The 18,329-nt window shown below is 34.4% G+C and overlaps 1 protein-coding gene across 5 annotated transcripts; it reads right to left on the bottom strand.

Annotated features, from left to right (window-relative positions):
* Window positions 1-1,866: 1,866 nt before the first annotated feature.
* On the bottom strand, window positions 1,867-17,169 carry LOC100376364 (stabilizer of axonemal microtubules 6-like). Of its 5 annotated transcripts, none has more exons than XM_085496929.1 (14): window positions 17,032-17,169; window positions 16,098-16,212; window positions 15,153-15,628; window positions 14,295-14,432; window positions 13,308-13,487; window positions 10,635-10,780; window positions 10,303-10,540; window positions 9,441-9,613; window positions 9,125-9,325; window positions 8,363-8,526; window positions 7,726-7,821; window positions 7,187-7,335; window positions 5,345-5,567; window positions 1,867-2,691 (listed from the first exon to the last, which is right to left on the bottom strand). In XM_085496929.1, the coding sequence occupies exons 1-14, from the start codon at window positions 17,047-17,049 to the stop codon at window positions 2,393-2,395; spliced, it is 2,616 nt and encodes an 871-aa protein (XP_085353055.1). In that variant the 5' UTR covers window positions 17,050-17,169; the 3' UTR covers window positions 1,867-2,392. The 5 variants fall into 5 exon arrangements, with proteins under 5 accessions (XP_085353055.1, XP_085353054.1, XP_085353056.1 ...); XM_085496928.1 differs by lacking the exon at window positions 17,032-17,169 and adding an exon at window positions 16,316-16,511; XM_085496930.1 differs by lacking the exon at window positions 17,032-17,169 and adding an exon at window positions 16,316-16,511 and having other exon boundaries at window positions 1,867-2,688.
* Window positions 17,170-18,329: the final 1,160 nt, after the last annotated feature.

Genomic DNA, 18,329 nt, shown 5'->3' with positions numbered 1-18,329 from the left:
TGCTGGTAATTATTGCATTCGATAAGAAAACAAGTTTTGGTTTACACGTGTCAGAAATTCTGCCATTTAAGGGAATATTTCTGTAGCGTCCAACTTCAATTTTATGAGTGTGACAATTCTGCAGTGCGTATCTAAATTCACAATCAAAGGTATCAACCCCAGATAAGTTGTATCATATATAAGACATAATTGAAACGTATCAGTCGAAAAAACAAACATGCTACTCTCTCATTGGTCTGAAAAACAAACATGCTACTCTCTCATTGGTCTGACAAACAAACATGCTACTCTCTCATTGGTCTGAACATCCGTTAGTACCTTCCATGGTCTGAAAAACAAACATGCTACTCTCCCATCGAATGTTAGGTGTTGGGTAGCCACAGTCACAAATATTGTAAGTAGATCGGTAGATTCCCACTCTTTGACTCCAAAACACGGGTTAGTGGCACCAATGAGATACATTTTTTTCTCCACCAAGTTAGATTTGTGTTTATATTAATTAATATTATGAACTGTTCTAATTATATGTTGGATTATTCTGACTGCCCTTCATTATATACATTATAATAGCTTAAGATTCAGTCTTCAATAAATTTAACCATTCGTATTTACTATAGTAAAAAGATGACTTCACCTGACTGCTTGATTTCTGAATGTTTGTTACATTTTAGCACGAAATTCTCTTAGATGTATGTTACTAACTACTAGTATTTTCAAAGCAGACTAAAGTACACAAACTGTAATTGCATATTAGGTTCCAAGCAAGGCAGGAAATTGACTTTACACAAATCGACATTTTCCAAACTTGTTCCATGTGACCATGATTACGGATACAATCGCACTTCGTATTATACGCAGAACACTTCCCACTGATTATTCTGATCAAATGGTGAAATCAGTTGCTATGGCAACAACTCGTGAAATATTGCCAGAAACAAGGTTGTGGTGCCTGATCACCAAATCAAACTTAATTTTCAGATAATCAGATGCGAATCGCCGTAATTATGCTCATTCTTTTTATATTCATATTTGAGAAAAACGTATATTCGTGTTCGATCTTTTTTTATTTAGATGCGAATGAATTTAATTATCAATGTTGTTTCATTTCGTCGCGGCCACATCTTTCTCAACTTTACGATATCAATGTGGTCACTGTAATGCAACTGCCGCATGTTATAGAGAGAATCGAACGAATGAAGTACACATTTAGAACGTTGGTGGCGCCATAGCACAGCAGATGACAATTTTGAAGTTTGTTGTTTCACACACAAATAAATATACGAGTTATTATATCATCGTACCTGATCTCAGATAGTAGGAATTCACCAAATAATTCTCACACTCCGAACACAAGATAATGTAAATGTTTTGAAATTATTTAAAGGAATTTACGACTAAATTGCCCAAAAGTTATTAATTTGTCTTTTTCAGCTCAATAAAATTTCAGGATTTTTTTCATCAGTTTCCGAAAAAGATTTCATCACAACTTGAGTTATTTTTTTTTTTTAGTTACTGGGTATTTGTTTTTTGTCGTCACACGAATTCTAGCAACTTGTACAAGATAGGTAGCTTTTCATGCTGATTCATCAAAGTGATCCCATACTTTACATTTAAGTGTTACATTACTTTACTTTGCTTTGAAATAGTAATGGCTTATTATACAGATTGTTCATTTTCCAAGACACTTCCAGGAATTTTCAGTATATTCCAGGACCACAAGCACCCTGTCTAACGTTTACTCAGAACTGCATCAACTTTCCAAATATAATACTTCATAACATATGAATAGGATCAGACAAAAGGTTAAAGGTTAACTATGAACACTTCACTCTCGCATTCTTACAGACAATGTAGCACACAATAAAGTAAATCAAGTCTGGATGGAATTTTATTGATTCCAGTGATCAGGGCTACAAAAACTGTGCAAGTAATAGAAAATGCATTTTCAAATGTAATTATCTTAAGAAATAAGAATATATTAACATCATTTCATTGAAAAAAAAAATCAATTTTACATTCGCTGTTCTGCATTTACACATTAATTTGGATTCAGTACTAGTGAAAAAAATACTCAATAAATAATTAATTGAATCAGAACTTAAAAATGTTTAAAGATTTAGTCTACTTTTTTTTTAAAAACAAGATTTGTATAAAATATAGAAATTCAGAATTATGATCAAAAGCGAAAAAAGAATTATTCCAGAATGTCTAAAAAAATATAAAATTAGGTTTAAATTAAATTAAAAATTAAATGAATAAGTGATAGTTTTTAGTTAATTGTAGTGATGTTACAGTTTAGTTTGTTTATTTCAAGAGATTAATACTGGAATGTCATTTATTTCATTTAATATACATAGTCAAGGTAGTCAAGGTTTCATTAACAGCCCTTTATTTATTTTGTTTGGACGCTTGGTTGCTTTCCCCAAAACTCATCGCGGCGTCTCCGTGCTCTCTCCAGAACTTCCGATGCCAACGAACAGCTGGAGGAGACTGTTCCAGTAGATTTCACAGACCACCGGTCTTCGTCATCTTGCAGGTCCAGTCTGGCCTCTGGTCTTGGCGGTGGTGTAATGAAACCGCTGTCTGGTCGGCTATATTGTGCGGCCCTTGTAGAGGGTTCCAAGGGGACTGACCACGCTTCAGCTGGTTTTCTCAGGTACGATGGTGGTTGGTCGGATTCTCTGGAATCTTCTAGAATCAAATGAAAGGTGTTCAGTTGAGACATGGTCTTGTTTATGAATATATCTGATGCTACAATAAACGTTAAAATAAACTGACCAGAAAAACTGCCATCATTTTCTCTCGCAACACTGTAGTATTCATAAAAACATTTGTTTTAATTTTGGCAAATTAAACTCCAATAAGCTGAGACTATTAGACAATTTCAACAAAGGATACATGTAACTAGCTTCAAACACAGTGAGTGGATAAAACCAATTTTTCAAATGGTATTTGTGGATTTGAATTCAAATGGAGTCAGAGGTCAAGCGAATAAATTATTGAATCAAAAAAATGTTCTACATTTTGAACATTGTGAATTATATCCGATCACAAAGATACAATTTCATTTCAAATGCAAGCATTGTTTTAAACAAGCAGCCTATCGGCTGAGATAGCTCCGCTGTTAGCAATACATATTTCAATTAAAGAACTGAAGACATCATTAGAAAATGAACAATATGTATAGTATCAAAGCAGTCGGACTTACAGTTTTTAACAAGAAGTCGAAAATATCACTTTCTATCAAAAATGACCAAAATATTCACCAAAATTAGAGAATTGAAGATATCATCACGAAATGAACAAATCTGAGAAAGGTCTACATGTAGTATCTATATGTGTAATATCAAAGCAATTGAACTTTTGGTTTTTAACAAGAAGTCGAAAATATCACTTTTTACCAAAAATTACAAAAATATTCACCAAAATTAGAGAATTGAAGATATCATCACAAAATGAACAAATCTGAGAGAGGTCCACATGTAGTACCTATATATGTAATATCAAAGCAATCGGACTATTGGTTTTTTACAAGAAGTCGAAAATATCACTTTTTACCAAAAATGACAAAAATATTCACCAAAATTAAAGAATCGAAGATATCATCACGAAATGAACAAATCTGAGAAAGGTCTACATGTAGTATCTAAATATGTAATATCAAAGCAATTGAACTATTGGTTTTTAACAAAAAGTCGAAAATATCACTTTTTACCAAAAATTACAAAAATATTCACCAAAATTAGAGAATTGAAGACATCATCACAAAATGAACAAATCTGAGAGAGGTCCACATGTAGTACCTATATATGTAATATCAAAGCAATTGGACTTGCGGTTTTAACAAGAAGTCAAAAATATCACTTTTTACCAAAAATGATAAAAATATTCACCAAAATTAGAGAATTAGAGATATCATTACAAAATGAACAAATCTAAGAGAGGTCCACATGTAGTACCTATATATGTAATATCATAGCAACTGCACTTGCATTTTTTAACAAGAAGTCGAAAATATCACTTTTACCAAAAATGACAAAAATATTCACCAAAATTAGAGAATTGAAGATATCAACATGAAATGAACAAACCTAAGAGAGGTCTACCCAAGGTACATATACACCAAGTATCAAAGCATTCAGGCTTGTAGTTTTCAAGAAGAAGTCGAAAAAGTAAAACATTGACATGGACAACGACGGACAATCACTCATATGATAAGCTCCGCTCGACAAAGTCGACAGCGGAGCTAAAAACAAATGCGAGCATTGTAGCCAAATTTTTTATATTCAAATGAGTGTTTTATTTTACAATGGTTGAAGTCAAAACAAAAATCACTGACAAGAGAGATTGATAAAAAAAGTAGTTTTCCTGATCAGTTCATTTTGGTGCCCGCTGTAATACAAGTACATGATTTTGAACCATTGAATTAGCTAAGCATTCAACCAGTTAGAGATGAGTCATTATTGCTGATGGAGGGGGGGGGGGGTGAAATGGCATATGAAATAAAAAAAAGTATAAAATGTAATGACCATGAAGGAATACATCAGAAAAACACACACATCTCTCTGCACATAGCCAAGTGAAGATAGAATAATTGGATCCCCCCCCATCAGAATAATGGGTTGCCCCTTTAAACCATTATTGTCGCAAGCAATAACTATAAACAATTTAATTTGTAACAAAAAAATAAACAAGAAGCAAAAAAAATATGTTAGATGAATCAAGACCGAGTTTGGTATATTTTTTACTGGCTGCAGTTCAAATTCAAATTTGCATTAACCCTTGGGACGCTATGATTTTTCCCACCTAAATTTGTGTGCAACATTTTGCTTATAATTGCTTATTTTTTTATAATTATTTTGATTATTTTGAACCAAATGAACATAATGTTCTATTAACTACATTCTCTGTGAAAAATGTGACATTTTATTCTGTGAATGATGACGAAAGTTTACTGTGACGTCCAAAAGGTTAAAGCGAGAGGGTTGTCACCTGCGCATGCGCAGGAATTGAGTCCCAAGCGACGATAACAACACATGCTAAAAACGCAAAGGCTCATGGGTAGACGCTTGTTTGTAAACAATGACACGCTGACGTATGCGCAGGTGACGACTCCCTTGCTTTAAGATTGCGACAATACAATTAGAATGCTGGGAAAAACATGACAAATAAACATAACATGAAATGCAATGAGTACCACATTGGAAGTCGTTTACTATATTTGCTCTCCATGCATTGTAAACACCAAGATTAGTGAATTACATATGCAAGCCGAGAACAAGCAAAAGTAAATGCAAACAACCTTCAGTTTGTACTTGCGCATCAATATAAATCGAGGACTCACTCTTCGGTGTCACTTTTGGTCTTGGTTGATCGACAGGGTGTCCCGCCCATGTTTTAAGGGGTCTGCTATCAACTGGTCTTGGAGGGCTCGATTCTTCAGGCAATCTCACTGGACCAGTTTCAAATCTATTCTGCGAGTGCCTCTGGAATGGCGACGTTGGATAGTTTTCCTCAATCGGATCAGGATCTCTGGTGTGGACACCGGCTGATGGTGACTTGATTAACTGAATAAAAGGAAAAACAAATAAATTCTAGTTTACTATAGAAAATATCCTCAGGGTGAAATTCATGTGCAAAACATCATTAACAGTAAAGCAGCTTTTAAAAATAACAAACTTCAAACATACAAAAAATAAAATAAAACAGCCACACATAGATCCAATAATAAGCAAATAATGTTCTAAAATCAATACCAGTAATTTATATTTTGTTTAGAAATAAATAATGATGAATATAATCTTATAAATTTAACAAGCAGCCTATCGGCTGAGATAGCTCCGCTGTTAGCAATGCACATTTCAATTAAAGAACTGAAGACATCATTAGAAAATGAACAATATGTATAGTATCAAAGCAATCGGACTTACAGTTTTTAAGAAGAAGTCGAAAATATCACTTTCTACCAAAAATGACAAAAATATTCACCAAAATTAGAGAATTGAAGATATCATCACGAAATGAACAAATCTGAGAAAGGTCTACATGTCGTATCTATATATGTAATATCAAAGCAATTGAACTTTTGGTTTTTAACAAGAAGTCGAAAATATCACTTTTTACCAAAAATTACAAAAACATTCACCAAAATTAGAGAATTGAAGATATCATCACAATATGAACAAATCTGAGAGAGGTCCACATGTAGTACGTATATATGTAATATCAAAGCCAGCGGACTTACAGTTTTTAACAAGAAGTCGAAAATATCACTTTTTACCAAAAATGACAAAAATATTCACCAAAATTAGAGAATTGAAGATATCATCACGAAATGAACAAATCTGAGAGAGGTCCACATGTAGTACCTATATATGTAATATCAAAGCAATCGTACTTGCGGTTTTTAGCAAGAAGTCGAAAATATCAATTTTTACCAAAAATGACAAAAATATTCACCAAAATTAGAGAATTGAAGATATCATCACAAAATGAACAAATCTGAGAGAGGTTCACATGTAGTACCATAAAATCTGTATTAGAAGCTGCATCCCTAATAGAAGTCGCACCCATTTTTTTTAAAAATTGGGAATCAAAAATTCATCATTTCTCATATGTGTAGATGCTCTAATAGAAGCTGCATCCTCTCTGTTGTATTGTACCATTTTAATAGAAGCCGCGGCTTTTAATACAGATTTTACAGTACCTATATATGTAGTATCAAAGCAATTGGATTTGCGATTTTTAACAAGAAGTCGAAAATATCACTTTACCAAAAATGACAAAAATATTCACCAAAATTAGAGAATTGAAGATATCAACATGAAATGAACAAACCTAAGAGAGGTCTACCCAAGGTACAAATACACCAAGTATCAAAGCATTCAGGCTTTTAGTTTTCAAGAAGAAGTCGAAAAAGTAAAAACATTGACACGGACGAAGGACAATCACTCATATGATAAGCTCCGCTCGACAAAGTCAACAGCGGAGCTAACAAAACTGTTTTTCTTGACTGCGTTTGATTTAAGTCAAGTATTTAGATCTGTGACCACCAAATATTACCTTCAGCTGACATTTTCACCATAGAGGGCATACTTTGGAGTGAAGATGCAAATATAGAGAGGTGGTATGCTAATACAAATGTATTTTATGAGAGGGTGGGGTGGGGGGTTTAAAAAAGGCTTACTTTGGTATGTGACTTGACATCAGCACCACAGCTACAGGGGACTTTATCAGCCTGATATCTGGAATGTTTGGGACTGCTCTTTTGTACCATCTTTCGCGATAACTGGGGAACACTGTCTTCATCATCACTACGGTAACCATTTTCTGAAGCTAGAGTATTAAAAAACGTGATTGAATTGATTATTATGACAACGATAACAAGAAATATTGACCTCATCGTGGCATGAATGCATGAGCAGTACCACTATACATACGGTAAGACGAGGTCAAAGACGTCAAAGCTGTTGTACAACATGGGTTTGAATTACATTTAAACAATGTAATTTTACAAACATATTTTTTATGGGACCGACATTGAACATGAAGTCACTTGGTGAGACGACTATAGAGCTTCAACAATATAGCAATGCGTAATCTTTTTGCTCAAAGTTTGAACCACAAAACTAATGAATATTTATAAGCTAATGGAATATACACATGTTAATGAATACGCATGAGCTAATGAATATTCATTAAATGCATAGTTACAAGTACACTTACCTGGTTGCAACTTTGCTCCACTCTCCTTTGAACTAGGACTCTGTTTCTTGACACCTGATGACCTTTTAATATTTGGTGAAGATAATAAGGCACCACCTGTCATCGGAATAAAGCATTATTGATTACAGTCAGTACTTGTATGATGAGGAATACCAGTCAGAGAAAGCAGTTGGTACTTTTATGATTTGATAGACAAAAAGTGAATAGGTCAAGTAGTAACTATTGAGATTGAAACATTCAGGTGAACTTGCATTTTGGTGTCACAATCAATGCATTCACAGTACCAAACAAGATTAAGTATTTTGCTAAGTCAACTTCAGTCACAATCCACAAACTAGTTCCATTTATAGTCTGCTTTTTTTCACAGAAATTATGGTCAATATTTTCTGTTGACATTTTTTTGGATCAAAAATGAGAAGCAATGTCACATTTTCTCCATTTGGTCGAAAATTAAAATTGAATTCAGTGATAATTACAAAAAATGTGAATAAATTTAACTCTAGTCTGAGAGGTAAAACCAATTTGGCACTGCCATTAAAAAAAAGTTGATTAATTGGAATACATGTGCAGAAATATAAATGTCTTCAAATTGGAAGACTAAAACATGGCTGAAAAAGCCTGAAAGTATTATGCTCACCAACTGCAGGTGTCGTTCTTGCTAAGTGATGTCGTTGTTTACTGGCGTCTGGTTTCTTTGTAAGCCGTGGTGTTGGAATGCGTCCCTCTTCATCGTCATCATTGGGAGTTAGCGTATCTCTTGACGATGACTGAAGACTTTCTGGAGTAGGAATGGTGCCAATACTGATGGGGAAAGTACAAGTAATCTCTGAGGGGTAGGCATTAAAATGTACGCATAATACATACCGTATTCCCGCTACATATTAAAATACAGAAGATGAGCTTGAGATCTTTTTTGACAATAATTACAATCCTGAGTGATATCAGGTGCTATAAAACAATCAGTATTCCAATCTGGAGAAGAATTCTCACAACTGACAATTCCCTGTGCATTAAAGCGAGAGGGTCGCCACCTGCGCACACGCAGGAAGTGAGTCCCAAGCGAGGGAGTCATCACCTGCGCATGCGTCAGATGGCCATATCGTGTCATTATTTACAAACAAGCGTCTACCCATGAGCCCTTGCGTTTTGGGCAGTTGTGTTGTTTATCGTCGCTTGGGACTCAATTCCCGCACGTGCGCAGGTGACGACCCTCCCGCTTTAACTGATGCATTTTCAAAATACATTGTTTTTGTTTAATGCAAATGTCTTCTCAGCTGACCTAGTCACATGATACAATACACAAAACTGAATGAAAATGATCTCAAGTCACATTCGGCATCCAAGATACCCAACACTTTTAACTTCATTATTTCCAGAGTGAAAAAAAACCAATACCAACCTTGATACTTCTTCTTGTCTTGGTTTTTCATCCACTGGCCAGGCTAACTTCCGTTTCACCGATGCTGGTTGTGGGGTTCTCTCTGAATCGTGAGGAGACGGAGAAGGAGATGGTGTCAATTTACGTCTTTCTTCCTCTCGTGCCAACTTGGCTTGTTGTTGTGCTGCAACTTCTTTGGTGTACGTTTTACCCGCTGCAGGTCTGAAAGAAGAAATATTACATCGTCTACATGAAATATATAGGGATAGCAGATATCTCATGATTTTGATATTGTAGCATGTGTCAGGTGAAATTGAGCAAACAACTCAGTACTTACCTGGCTGTGGATACCGTTCGTTCACTTGGTGTCAATGTGCTGGTACTTGACACACTCTCCATTTCCCACATCTTCACTTGCTGCGCTAGTAACTGCGCTAAATGTTCCCTTGAGAAATGAGTACCCCTTGCACGTTTCTGGTATTCCTGGGCTTTTTTCCTCAGCTCTACAACCTGAAACGACACATCACTGGCATTAATTTTTTACAAATGATTTCTACAAAATCCACAGAAATGTCAATTTTAGTTTTTGATGGATGAATTTCAAAACAATACCATGTCTATGTGATACATTATGAATAGTAGGAAATAAACTAGTGTTGCGTGCATATATTGCGTGTTTTAAAACATTGGAACTACTGGAAAAAGTGTGATATGGATGATTGTGGACTGGGATAGAACACGATTCACCGAGAGAAATAATTCTAGTCCTATTGATGTTTGCCACAGTTGCCCATTCCTTTATTCTCTAGTGTCTTTAATTAACCTTTTCACCACCAGACCCTCCTATATATATTCTTCATTATTTCAGGATAAGAACCATATTTTTACAGACAAAATTTGAGTCAATTCTCAGATTTTACTCAAAATATTTAGCTATTTTTGTCTCAATCTTCTGAAGGAAAGTGCAGACTATAAACATAATTCTTTTGTGAATTTGTGATGAAAAGAGGGAACTGGTGGTGAAAAAGGTTAATTTCACATTATTTTGCATAGTTTGTGCAAAAAGTCATAAGGTGCTCTCAATATTCATATCTCACTTATTCAGTTGATTTTGGGTGCATATGAAGATGTCTCAAATGCAAATTGCGAAGTCATAGCGAAGTGTGTTGCCATCAAAGCCCTGACTCGATTATTCTCACCTCTTTAAACCATTTAGCATCATGCACTGAGTCTTTCTTTTTGTCTGAGTAATTAGAGAACTGTTTAGGAGTTCCCCTTACCTCACCGAACCAATCAGGTGCTACACCAATTTTCTCCTGCTTGGAACTTTCATCCCGAGGTTCAATATGCGGTGGATCGGCTCCACGCCACACACCATCCATATAGCTGAACACCCTAGGGTCATGGTAATTGGAACGGTATTCAGACTTCCATTTCCTGGAATTATTAAAAATATTATGCATAAATACTTTAATACGAAATATAAAAGACGCACTGTGGTGAAATAAATAATTTTTCATTATATACTTACTTTATCGCTGCATGAGGGAAAAATGGTTTCTGTGGATTCTGTGCATTTTTCAGCTGTTCCGGCAAATGGAATGTTGGAACACCGGCTGCTGGCATTTGGTCTGGAGTAACAACTTCTTTTTTACTACCACTTTTTCTCCTCTTACCCTGTACCAAATTAAAAAGACAAAAAAAACAAACATTGAGTATTAAGGTAAACTCCAACTCATGAAAATATTCAGAATTTATACATTTGCATTAAATTGAGCTCCTGGTCATATAAGGATATTGACTTTAAAAACAAATCATGCTGTAGTCACCAACCTATTTTTTTGAGAAAATAATGGCTGTTTTATATGGCGACCATTTTGTCAGTATCACAACGCTTTTAGGTTTCTCGGGTAGAAATATTATGCCATATCAAATTGTGGGCAGATGACAAAATATCATGACTGATTGGATGCGTTTTGTTATCCAGAATTATTTCAAAAATCTGGATATGAAAAGGTGACAAAAATGTTTTGCTATTTGATCTATTGTGCAATTATTGTTGAATAATATTTGACTAATTTTCTCAAAATACGGAATTGTAAAACACAACATACTACTTTTTGATGTTACCACATTGTCATGGGACTTATGACTAACTTTCTAAAAATCTATCGGTATCTATCAGCGTCTCTTTTGAATTATATATACCAACATTATCCTTTAAAAGAGTGTGACAACACACACTCAAACCCCAATTATCTAGGGGCAAGGTTTAAATTGTTTCAAATAAATGATAGTTTGGATAATCAATCACATGTAGATGAATAATTAAGCAAAGCCAATGAAAAGTTATGGATAATCTGCTCAATTTGTTTTCTAAAATGGATGTGCCATAGGTGACTTTTTTTTATTCTGAAATTGTCATCAAATATGTGATTTTTTGTGAAAACTAAATTTTTCTTTCATTTTTTTTTCAAAAATTCTGACATTTAATAATCAAAGAAAGCTTAGAAAGAACTCCCGTGTGCTGAGAGTATTGGAGACACATTAAAAATTAATTCAAAATTACTTGAACTTGAGATATTGATGGAAATGCAGAAAACTAATTATGCAAATAAGGTAACTAATATGAACACATTTAAGTGTAAAACTAATAAGGTCTGCGCAATGTAAAAGTAATAAGATCTGCGTAATGTAATATATATGTACCAAGTTTCATTGAAATGTGATTAGAACCCAAAAAAATTAATTATTGTGCTAATTAAGAGAATTCATATGAACAGATTTTAACCCAAAATTAATCAGGCTGTCTATTGTCCTAGAGCATTTATGTACCAAGTTTTATTCAAATGTGATGATCAATACTTGAGATATCAGTATTAATTAATTAATTAATTAATTATGTTAATTAGGTGATTAAGAAGCATAAATATTTACCAAAACTAATATGGTGTATAGTCCTACACATGTAGGTTCATTGAAATGTGATGAGTACTCTTTAAAAGTTTCATTAAAATTCAATGAGTGGTTCTTAGGACAAATTAACTAATTAAGCAAATTAGTAGTTAATATGCACAATAATTTATCCTAAAATTAATCAGGTCTCTGCATAGTCCTAGAAGATCTATGTCGCAAGTCTCATTGAAATGTGATGATTAGTACTTGAGACATCAGGTGAAGGTCTGAAAATTAACTAATTATGCTAATAAGGTGATTAATATGCACAGATATTTCTCCAAAAACTAATTAGGTCTCTGCACAGTTCTCAAGTAACTATGTACTATGTTGCATTGAAATGTGTTCATTACTACTTGAAATATCAATAGCTGAAAATTAATTAATTATGCAAATTAGGTAATTAATATGTACTGATATTACCCTAAAAACTATCAAGTCTGTGCAGTCTCATATGACATCTATGTACCAAGTTTTATTGAAATGTTATGATTAGTACTTGAGATATCAGTGGAAAAGCCGAAAATTGATTAATCATTATGCAAATTAGGTAATTAATATAAACAGATTTTTACCCAAAACTAATGAAATCTGCGCATTAGATCAGAGCATCCATGTGCCAAGTTTCATCAAAATTCAATGAGTGGTTCTTCAAATATCAGTGGAACAGTCATGGAACAGCTTAAAATCAGTTAATTATCATGCAAATTAGGTATTTAATATTCATAGATTTTTACCCAAAACAAATCAAATCTGTGCATTAGTTCAGAGCATCCATGTGCCAAGTTTCATCAAAATCCAATGAGTGGTTCTTCATATATCAGTGGAACAGTCATGGAACAGCTAAAAATCAGCTAATTATCATACAAATTAGATAATTAATATTCATAGATTTTTACCAAAACCTAATCAACTCTGCGCATTATCCCAGAACATCTATGTACCAAGTTTCACCAAAATTTGATTAGTGGTTCTTGAGATAACGGTGGAACAAAAAAAGTGACATACATACAGACATACAGACAGGGTAACTGCAAAGACTCCCTTTTGTGCTTCGCACACGGGAGTCAAAAAGCCTTAAAAAAAAGCTGTGAAACACATATTTTGAGACTGACGTATGTTGTGACCAGAAACAGGAATAATTTTGTTTCTGGAGCTCAATCAAAACCTTTTAATAAATTCACACTTTTGTTTGAAATTCCTGGTACATTTAAAGGTAACATTTATTGAGGTTCTATCGTACACCTACCTTGGATGATTTCTTCTTTTGTTTGACTTCCAGTTCAGCATCTCTTTTAGCATGCTCTTTTAGCATTTCTACCTGAGAAGGTCTTGATTCATTCCATGCCTGGAACTGGGCATCATACTCAGATTTACTTGGCACGTTCTTGGGCATGTACGTTTGGATAGCATTAGAATTGTAAATCATCTGAAAAAGTTACAAAATAAAAGTCAATAATTTTTGTTAAAGGTCTAAAAATTGCAAAATAGGTGACATGTTTTTTCAGAAAGAAAGTAAATATTATAATATTTGTTTTTCTGTGCATAATGTTGGAATTAGACTATTAAAATGCAAGTTACATTAATTCCTGATAAAACATTCACATACAAAATGGCTGCCATTTTACTCCCATGGTGCTTCATTAAACCAAACTGTTTTGTGTTCCACATCCATGCTGTCAAAATCCTTTTTTTTTATATCCACTAAGGTACAAGCGAAATATACCTTAATTGAATACATGTATTTCTAAGGTCAATGGATAAGCTTCATGCAAACAGGGCTTCGATAGGAGTCCTACATAATGCTTCTGAATTACACCTTCACTCGTGCATATCAGGGTTTAATCATCCCCCAAACACATAAATAATTGTGGAGCAAATTTTCACTTTATCCTTGAAGAGATTCCAGAAATAAAAATTGGAAAACAGGAGAAGACGTGCTGTTTGTGATGAATGAATGGGCGTGAAATTATTCGATGGGTGTTAAAATGGTGGTCAGACTGTAAAGTCTTAAGGTTCTTATAAACTGTTGACAAAACCATAAATACTAGTCTTCAGGATTCTCTTGAATATGTATTTATTGCTGGATCAAGGTGACATTATCTGTCTTTTGTCTAGCAACACGCTAAAAACGAAGACAAATGAGGAGGGGACACATTCACATAGCAAAGACACAACAATAGACCAATCTTATTCGCAAAACTCAATGTGCAAATTTGTGGCAATATATTTGTACCTGTTCAGCAGCTATGAGTGGTGATTCTTTAAATGCTGGTGTCTTCCATGCAAACTGTCTTTGATATTCAGATAATCTTTTTGGTCCTGGAGGTTTTCTCCTGTGACCTGCTCGATATTTCAATCCTCTCTCAGACTGCTGTAGCAAAAATTACACAGGATATAATATATTTCAACAAATAGGTATAAACCATTTCTTATAAATAACCGTATTTGCTGGTTAATTTATTATTATCACTAAAATCACAGTCAGCTTGAGTACAAGTGACAACTTGGTAAATGAAACCAATTTACTGGTAGTTAGAGGCAGCCATCTTGAATCTTTACTGAACATGTTTTCAAGGCGTTTTGTTATTTTTGGCAAAGATTCAAAGAATGCTGCCCCCATATATCAACTACAAGTACTATTATTATATTACCATTTGCAACTACATGCCATCATATTGTGCCAAAACAAGCAATCATCTCACAGTGAGTGGAACATGGCTTATTGGAGATACACTTCACATAAACTAATTTTTATGAACATTTCGGCCAAATTTCTACAGGTCATGGATATTATTGTTTATATATAAGGACCCTGGGCGCTAACGCGGTCGAGTACGGTAATATGATATAATAACATGCTGTAAGAAATTACAACTACTAGCTGCATTCGTATTATGATCGCAGTTGAAATGGAAAATCTAGTTGAATCTTTAGTATTCTCAATATCCAAAGAACGAAGCATCTGATCTTTCTAGACAGTGACTGTTTATACGTCAAATCAATTAAACAGTTAAACAATTTTAAAAACAAGTGTAAATTAACATTTTTATAATATTAATTAAACAATAATCAAGTATGAGTAAAAACTCACCTCTGAAGCAACATCCTGATTCACATCAATATTTTCTTTCTCTTCTCTTCGATCCACTACTTTGGGTTTTCCGGCAACAACAGCAGCTTTTACACTATCCTCTTTAGCAATTTTTTTCAGGTCCAGCTTGAAAGTCTTTCCTTTATCAACCCTAGGATCTGTTTTGTATGTTTTTGCCTTAGCAGCTTCAGGGTCCAACTTGTATGTTTTTGCTGCATCGATTTTGTGTTCATCTTTGTGCCTGTAGTAATCATCGGTTTTAGGTCTATGCTTTGAGAGTTTGTAGCTGTTTGATCGGTCCCCTGAATCTGGGTGTTTTTTTTTTATGTAAGTTTTGCTGGGTACGACTATGTCCACGGATTCCTCAGATGGATCCTCTGTGTACATTTTGGTGGTTGCAGTGACCTTGGCGGATGGGTTGATTGGATAGCGTTTCCTCTGCAGTGGAGGCTCTCTTACGCATCCTGACGTGAAACCTTAGGGGAGGGGGAATTAGTAAACGTTATATAAAATACTGTAGAAGGGTTAATTATTCACTGGGTTTTAATTTTGCTTATTTCGCTGACTGGAAAATGCGCTAAATTAAAACCCAGTGAATATGTAAAATTTAGCATAGAACACTTTATCTAAACGATAAAACCGTGATTATAAAACCCACTGAATATGCCTGAAATGGTAAATCAGTGAAATTTAAACCCAGTGAAAATTAGTCATTTTACAGTAACTGAATAACTGAACAATATAATAAACAAATTCAAAATAACTTGAACACATATCTACTATCAATGAACAAATTTTGTTTAAATTAATATGACAAATATTATTTAAATTTGAAATTCTGAAAATCCAAGAATGCTAGATACATGTATCATTTAAAGGCACTCCTCCACTTAATAATTCTTTAAGGTGTCATGTATTGAATTCTTATACTGCTGAAAAACTTACTTAATTCTGCAGACTTCAAGCCAGCCTCTTTTGCTGACTGTTCCGGTGAAGGGCAGAATGAAGCAGACTTCCTCGAATCATGCCACTGGAAATGAGTCTTATATTCCGAGCTTCCCTGCTTTCCATGAAAATAAAAAAAAATAGATACAGTTAAATGCCTGGATTGAACAGGACAAACTGCTGGACTTGATCAGCTGCAAAAAAGATAGTATACTTACTGAAGGATCGGTCAATTTCATTTTCCCTGATATCCTGTGCAAAATTATGAAACTATTACTAATATTCTCCTATAAATTTTACACACAAAAACAATACAAAAAATGGCACAGCACGCAAGAGTAAATGTTCTGCAAAGCTGGCAGTGCAAGCACAGTTTTTAAACTGTTTTTTTTTTTTTTTGCAAACTTTAACTGTCCAATAACATACATGTTTCAACACGTACAAACACACAAAACAAGTCACCAACTCGAAGTGCCAACAACTGAACAATTGATACGTCAATTTTAAATGACTCTTAATATCCAAGCGCGGGAAATATACACCACATGACCGAAGAAGTGCTTGCATTCGCAATAGTTTATTCAAATAGAGCTCGTGATCGCCCACAGCTCACAACCTCAGGATGTGTGATCATTTGACCCTCCATTATTGATGGCGGTCAGCAGCTGCATGAATCGGAGGTGTTTCAAAAGTCGCTATACTATACAATAAACACTGTTTATTGTTTTTGTTTTTTGAAATTGTTATTTTTCACAGAGTATGTTCTACATATAGTGTAAGCTCTGTTTCTTATTGTGTCTTTCGACCAGGGCACTGTGCTATGTCAATCGATAGCTATTATTTTTTTTTGTTTTCGATCACAACTTCGCCAACTTTAGTTTAGGGTCGATGCATTGCACTTGGTAGGTTTTCTGGGAAATATATGATAAATTACCTTGAATCGGACAGGCATTCTGTCTGATTTATCGCTTCGATATTTCTCAGAATTTCTTCGACGGACCTTTGAATATCTCGGACATAAACAGAAACAACACAAAACAAAATACGATCGTTGTATCTTTCAAACCCAAAGTATGGCGTCCTTAGTACTGAGCATGCGCATTGACGGCCGCACATATGACCTCTGACCTAGTATAAAGCTCAACTTCTCACACGTTTTTCTATTTTTCTCGTGTAGTCTGCATGAATAGAAATAATACACGATTACCATTGGTTCTCGACGAATATACGTGTATGACGTACATGAAGCTGGACGTATTCCTAGGTATTATTATTTTGGAGTAGCAGATTGAATCACAAATCCGATGGTTTACTAGTGGCATGCGTTTGGTGACCGTGGAGGCATGGCATGAACCCGTAAGTAGGGGCACGGTTAGTAACCGTGGTAGGGGTGAACCATTCCAAAACGTTACGTGGTAGGGGTTGGGTGATGGCGACAAAATAAATGATGTCAAATATATTTGATGAAATATTTCACCTTCATGCTTTAATCTACCCAAAATGAGGGACTGTGATCTACCTATTAAACTACGACTGTGTTCTATTAAAGTCCACCTCCAATGTATTATTGAATAAAAGGTAGTCTGGGTGCTTGTGAATGGCGAGCATAGAAAGCGAACTTGGCAGCATGTACAACTCGATCTGATTATAGTATGACAGACAGTGTGATTCTTTCTGAACTTTCTGCTCTCTGTTCAAGTCAAGAAAACTTGTGATTTACCACAGTCCTGTCCTTTTCAGTTTAGTAAGGTTTTTTGTGGGCTATTTGATAACCTCTTTTCTTGAATATGTAGGCATGACAACCATTTCACAACCATATACTTTACTCATAATATGGATTCGAACGAAATAAAAAAAGTGTTACATCGGTGTACAATTCAACTTTTTAGCATTTTTTGACACAAACCACAGATGAAAAGTCACTGTGCAATTCAGAACGTTTTTCATATTATATTTCTTTTCATTTAAAAAGTTGTTAAAAATATCTATATTGATAAATTTTTAATTATTACCTTGCAGTCAGTAGATTTTGTTGTACAATTGTTTTAGGATAACCCATGGATGTGTTTTATGGTTAAATTATACTAAGAGGTCAAAAACGTGAATGAATACTTAGCAATAGCATGGGCTAAGAAATGCTAAGTATGGATTGAATCTGGCCCATTTTTAAGACCTGGTCCAGATCCATAGCATGGGCTAATGAGTGTGCATGAATGCTCTGCTCAGGCTAAG

Source organism: Saccoglossus kowalevskii, chromosome 3 (genome assembly GCF_978046115.1).
Source record: "Saccoglossus kowalevskii chromosome 3, keSacKowa6.1, whole genome shotgun sequence".
NCBI classification, from domain to species: Eukaryota; Metazoa; Hemichordata; class Enteropneusta; family Harrimaniidae; genus Saccoglossus; species Saccoglossus kowalevskii.
Note: the sequence above shows the minus strand (reverse complement) of the source record. Positions and strands in the feature narration are given on the sequence as shown.

Bases quoted from the DNA above. Each gene is read 5' to 3' on its own strand.
- LOC100376364 (XM_085496928.1), bottom strand. From the start codon at position 16,336: ATGAAATTGACCGATCCTTCA. The intron at 16,213-16,315 runs GTAAGTATACTA...CATGGAAAGCAG, and splicing joins TGAAATTGACCGATCCTTCA to GGAAGCTCGGAATATAAGAC. The intron at 9,614-10,302 runs GTGAGAATAATC...GTGTCGTTTCAG, and splicing joins ATGCTAAATGGTTTAAAGAG to GTTGTAGAGCTGAGGAAAAA.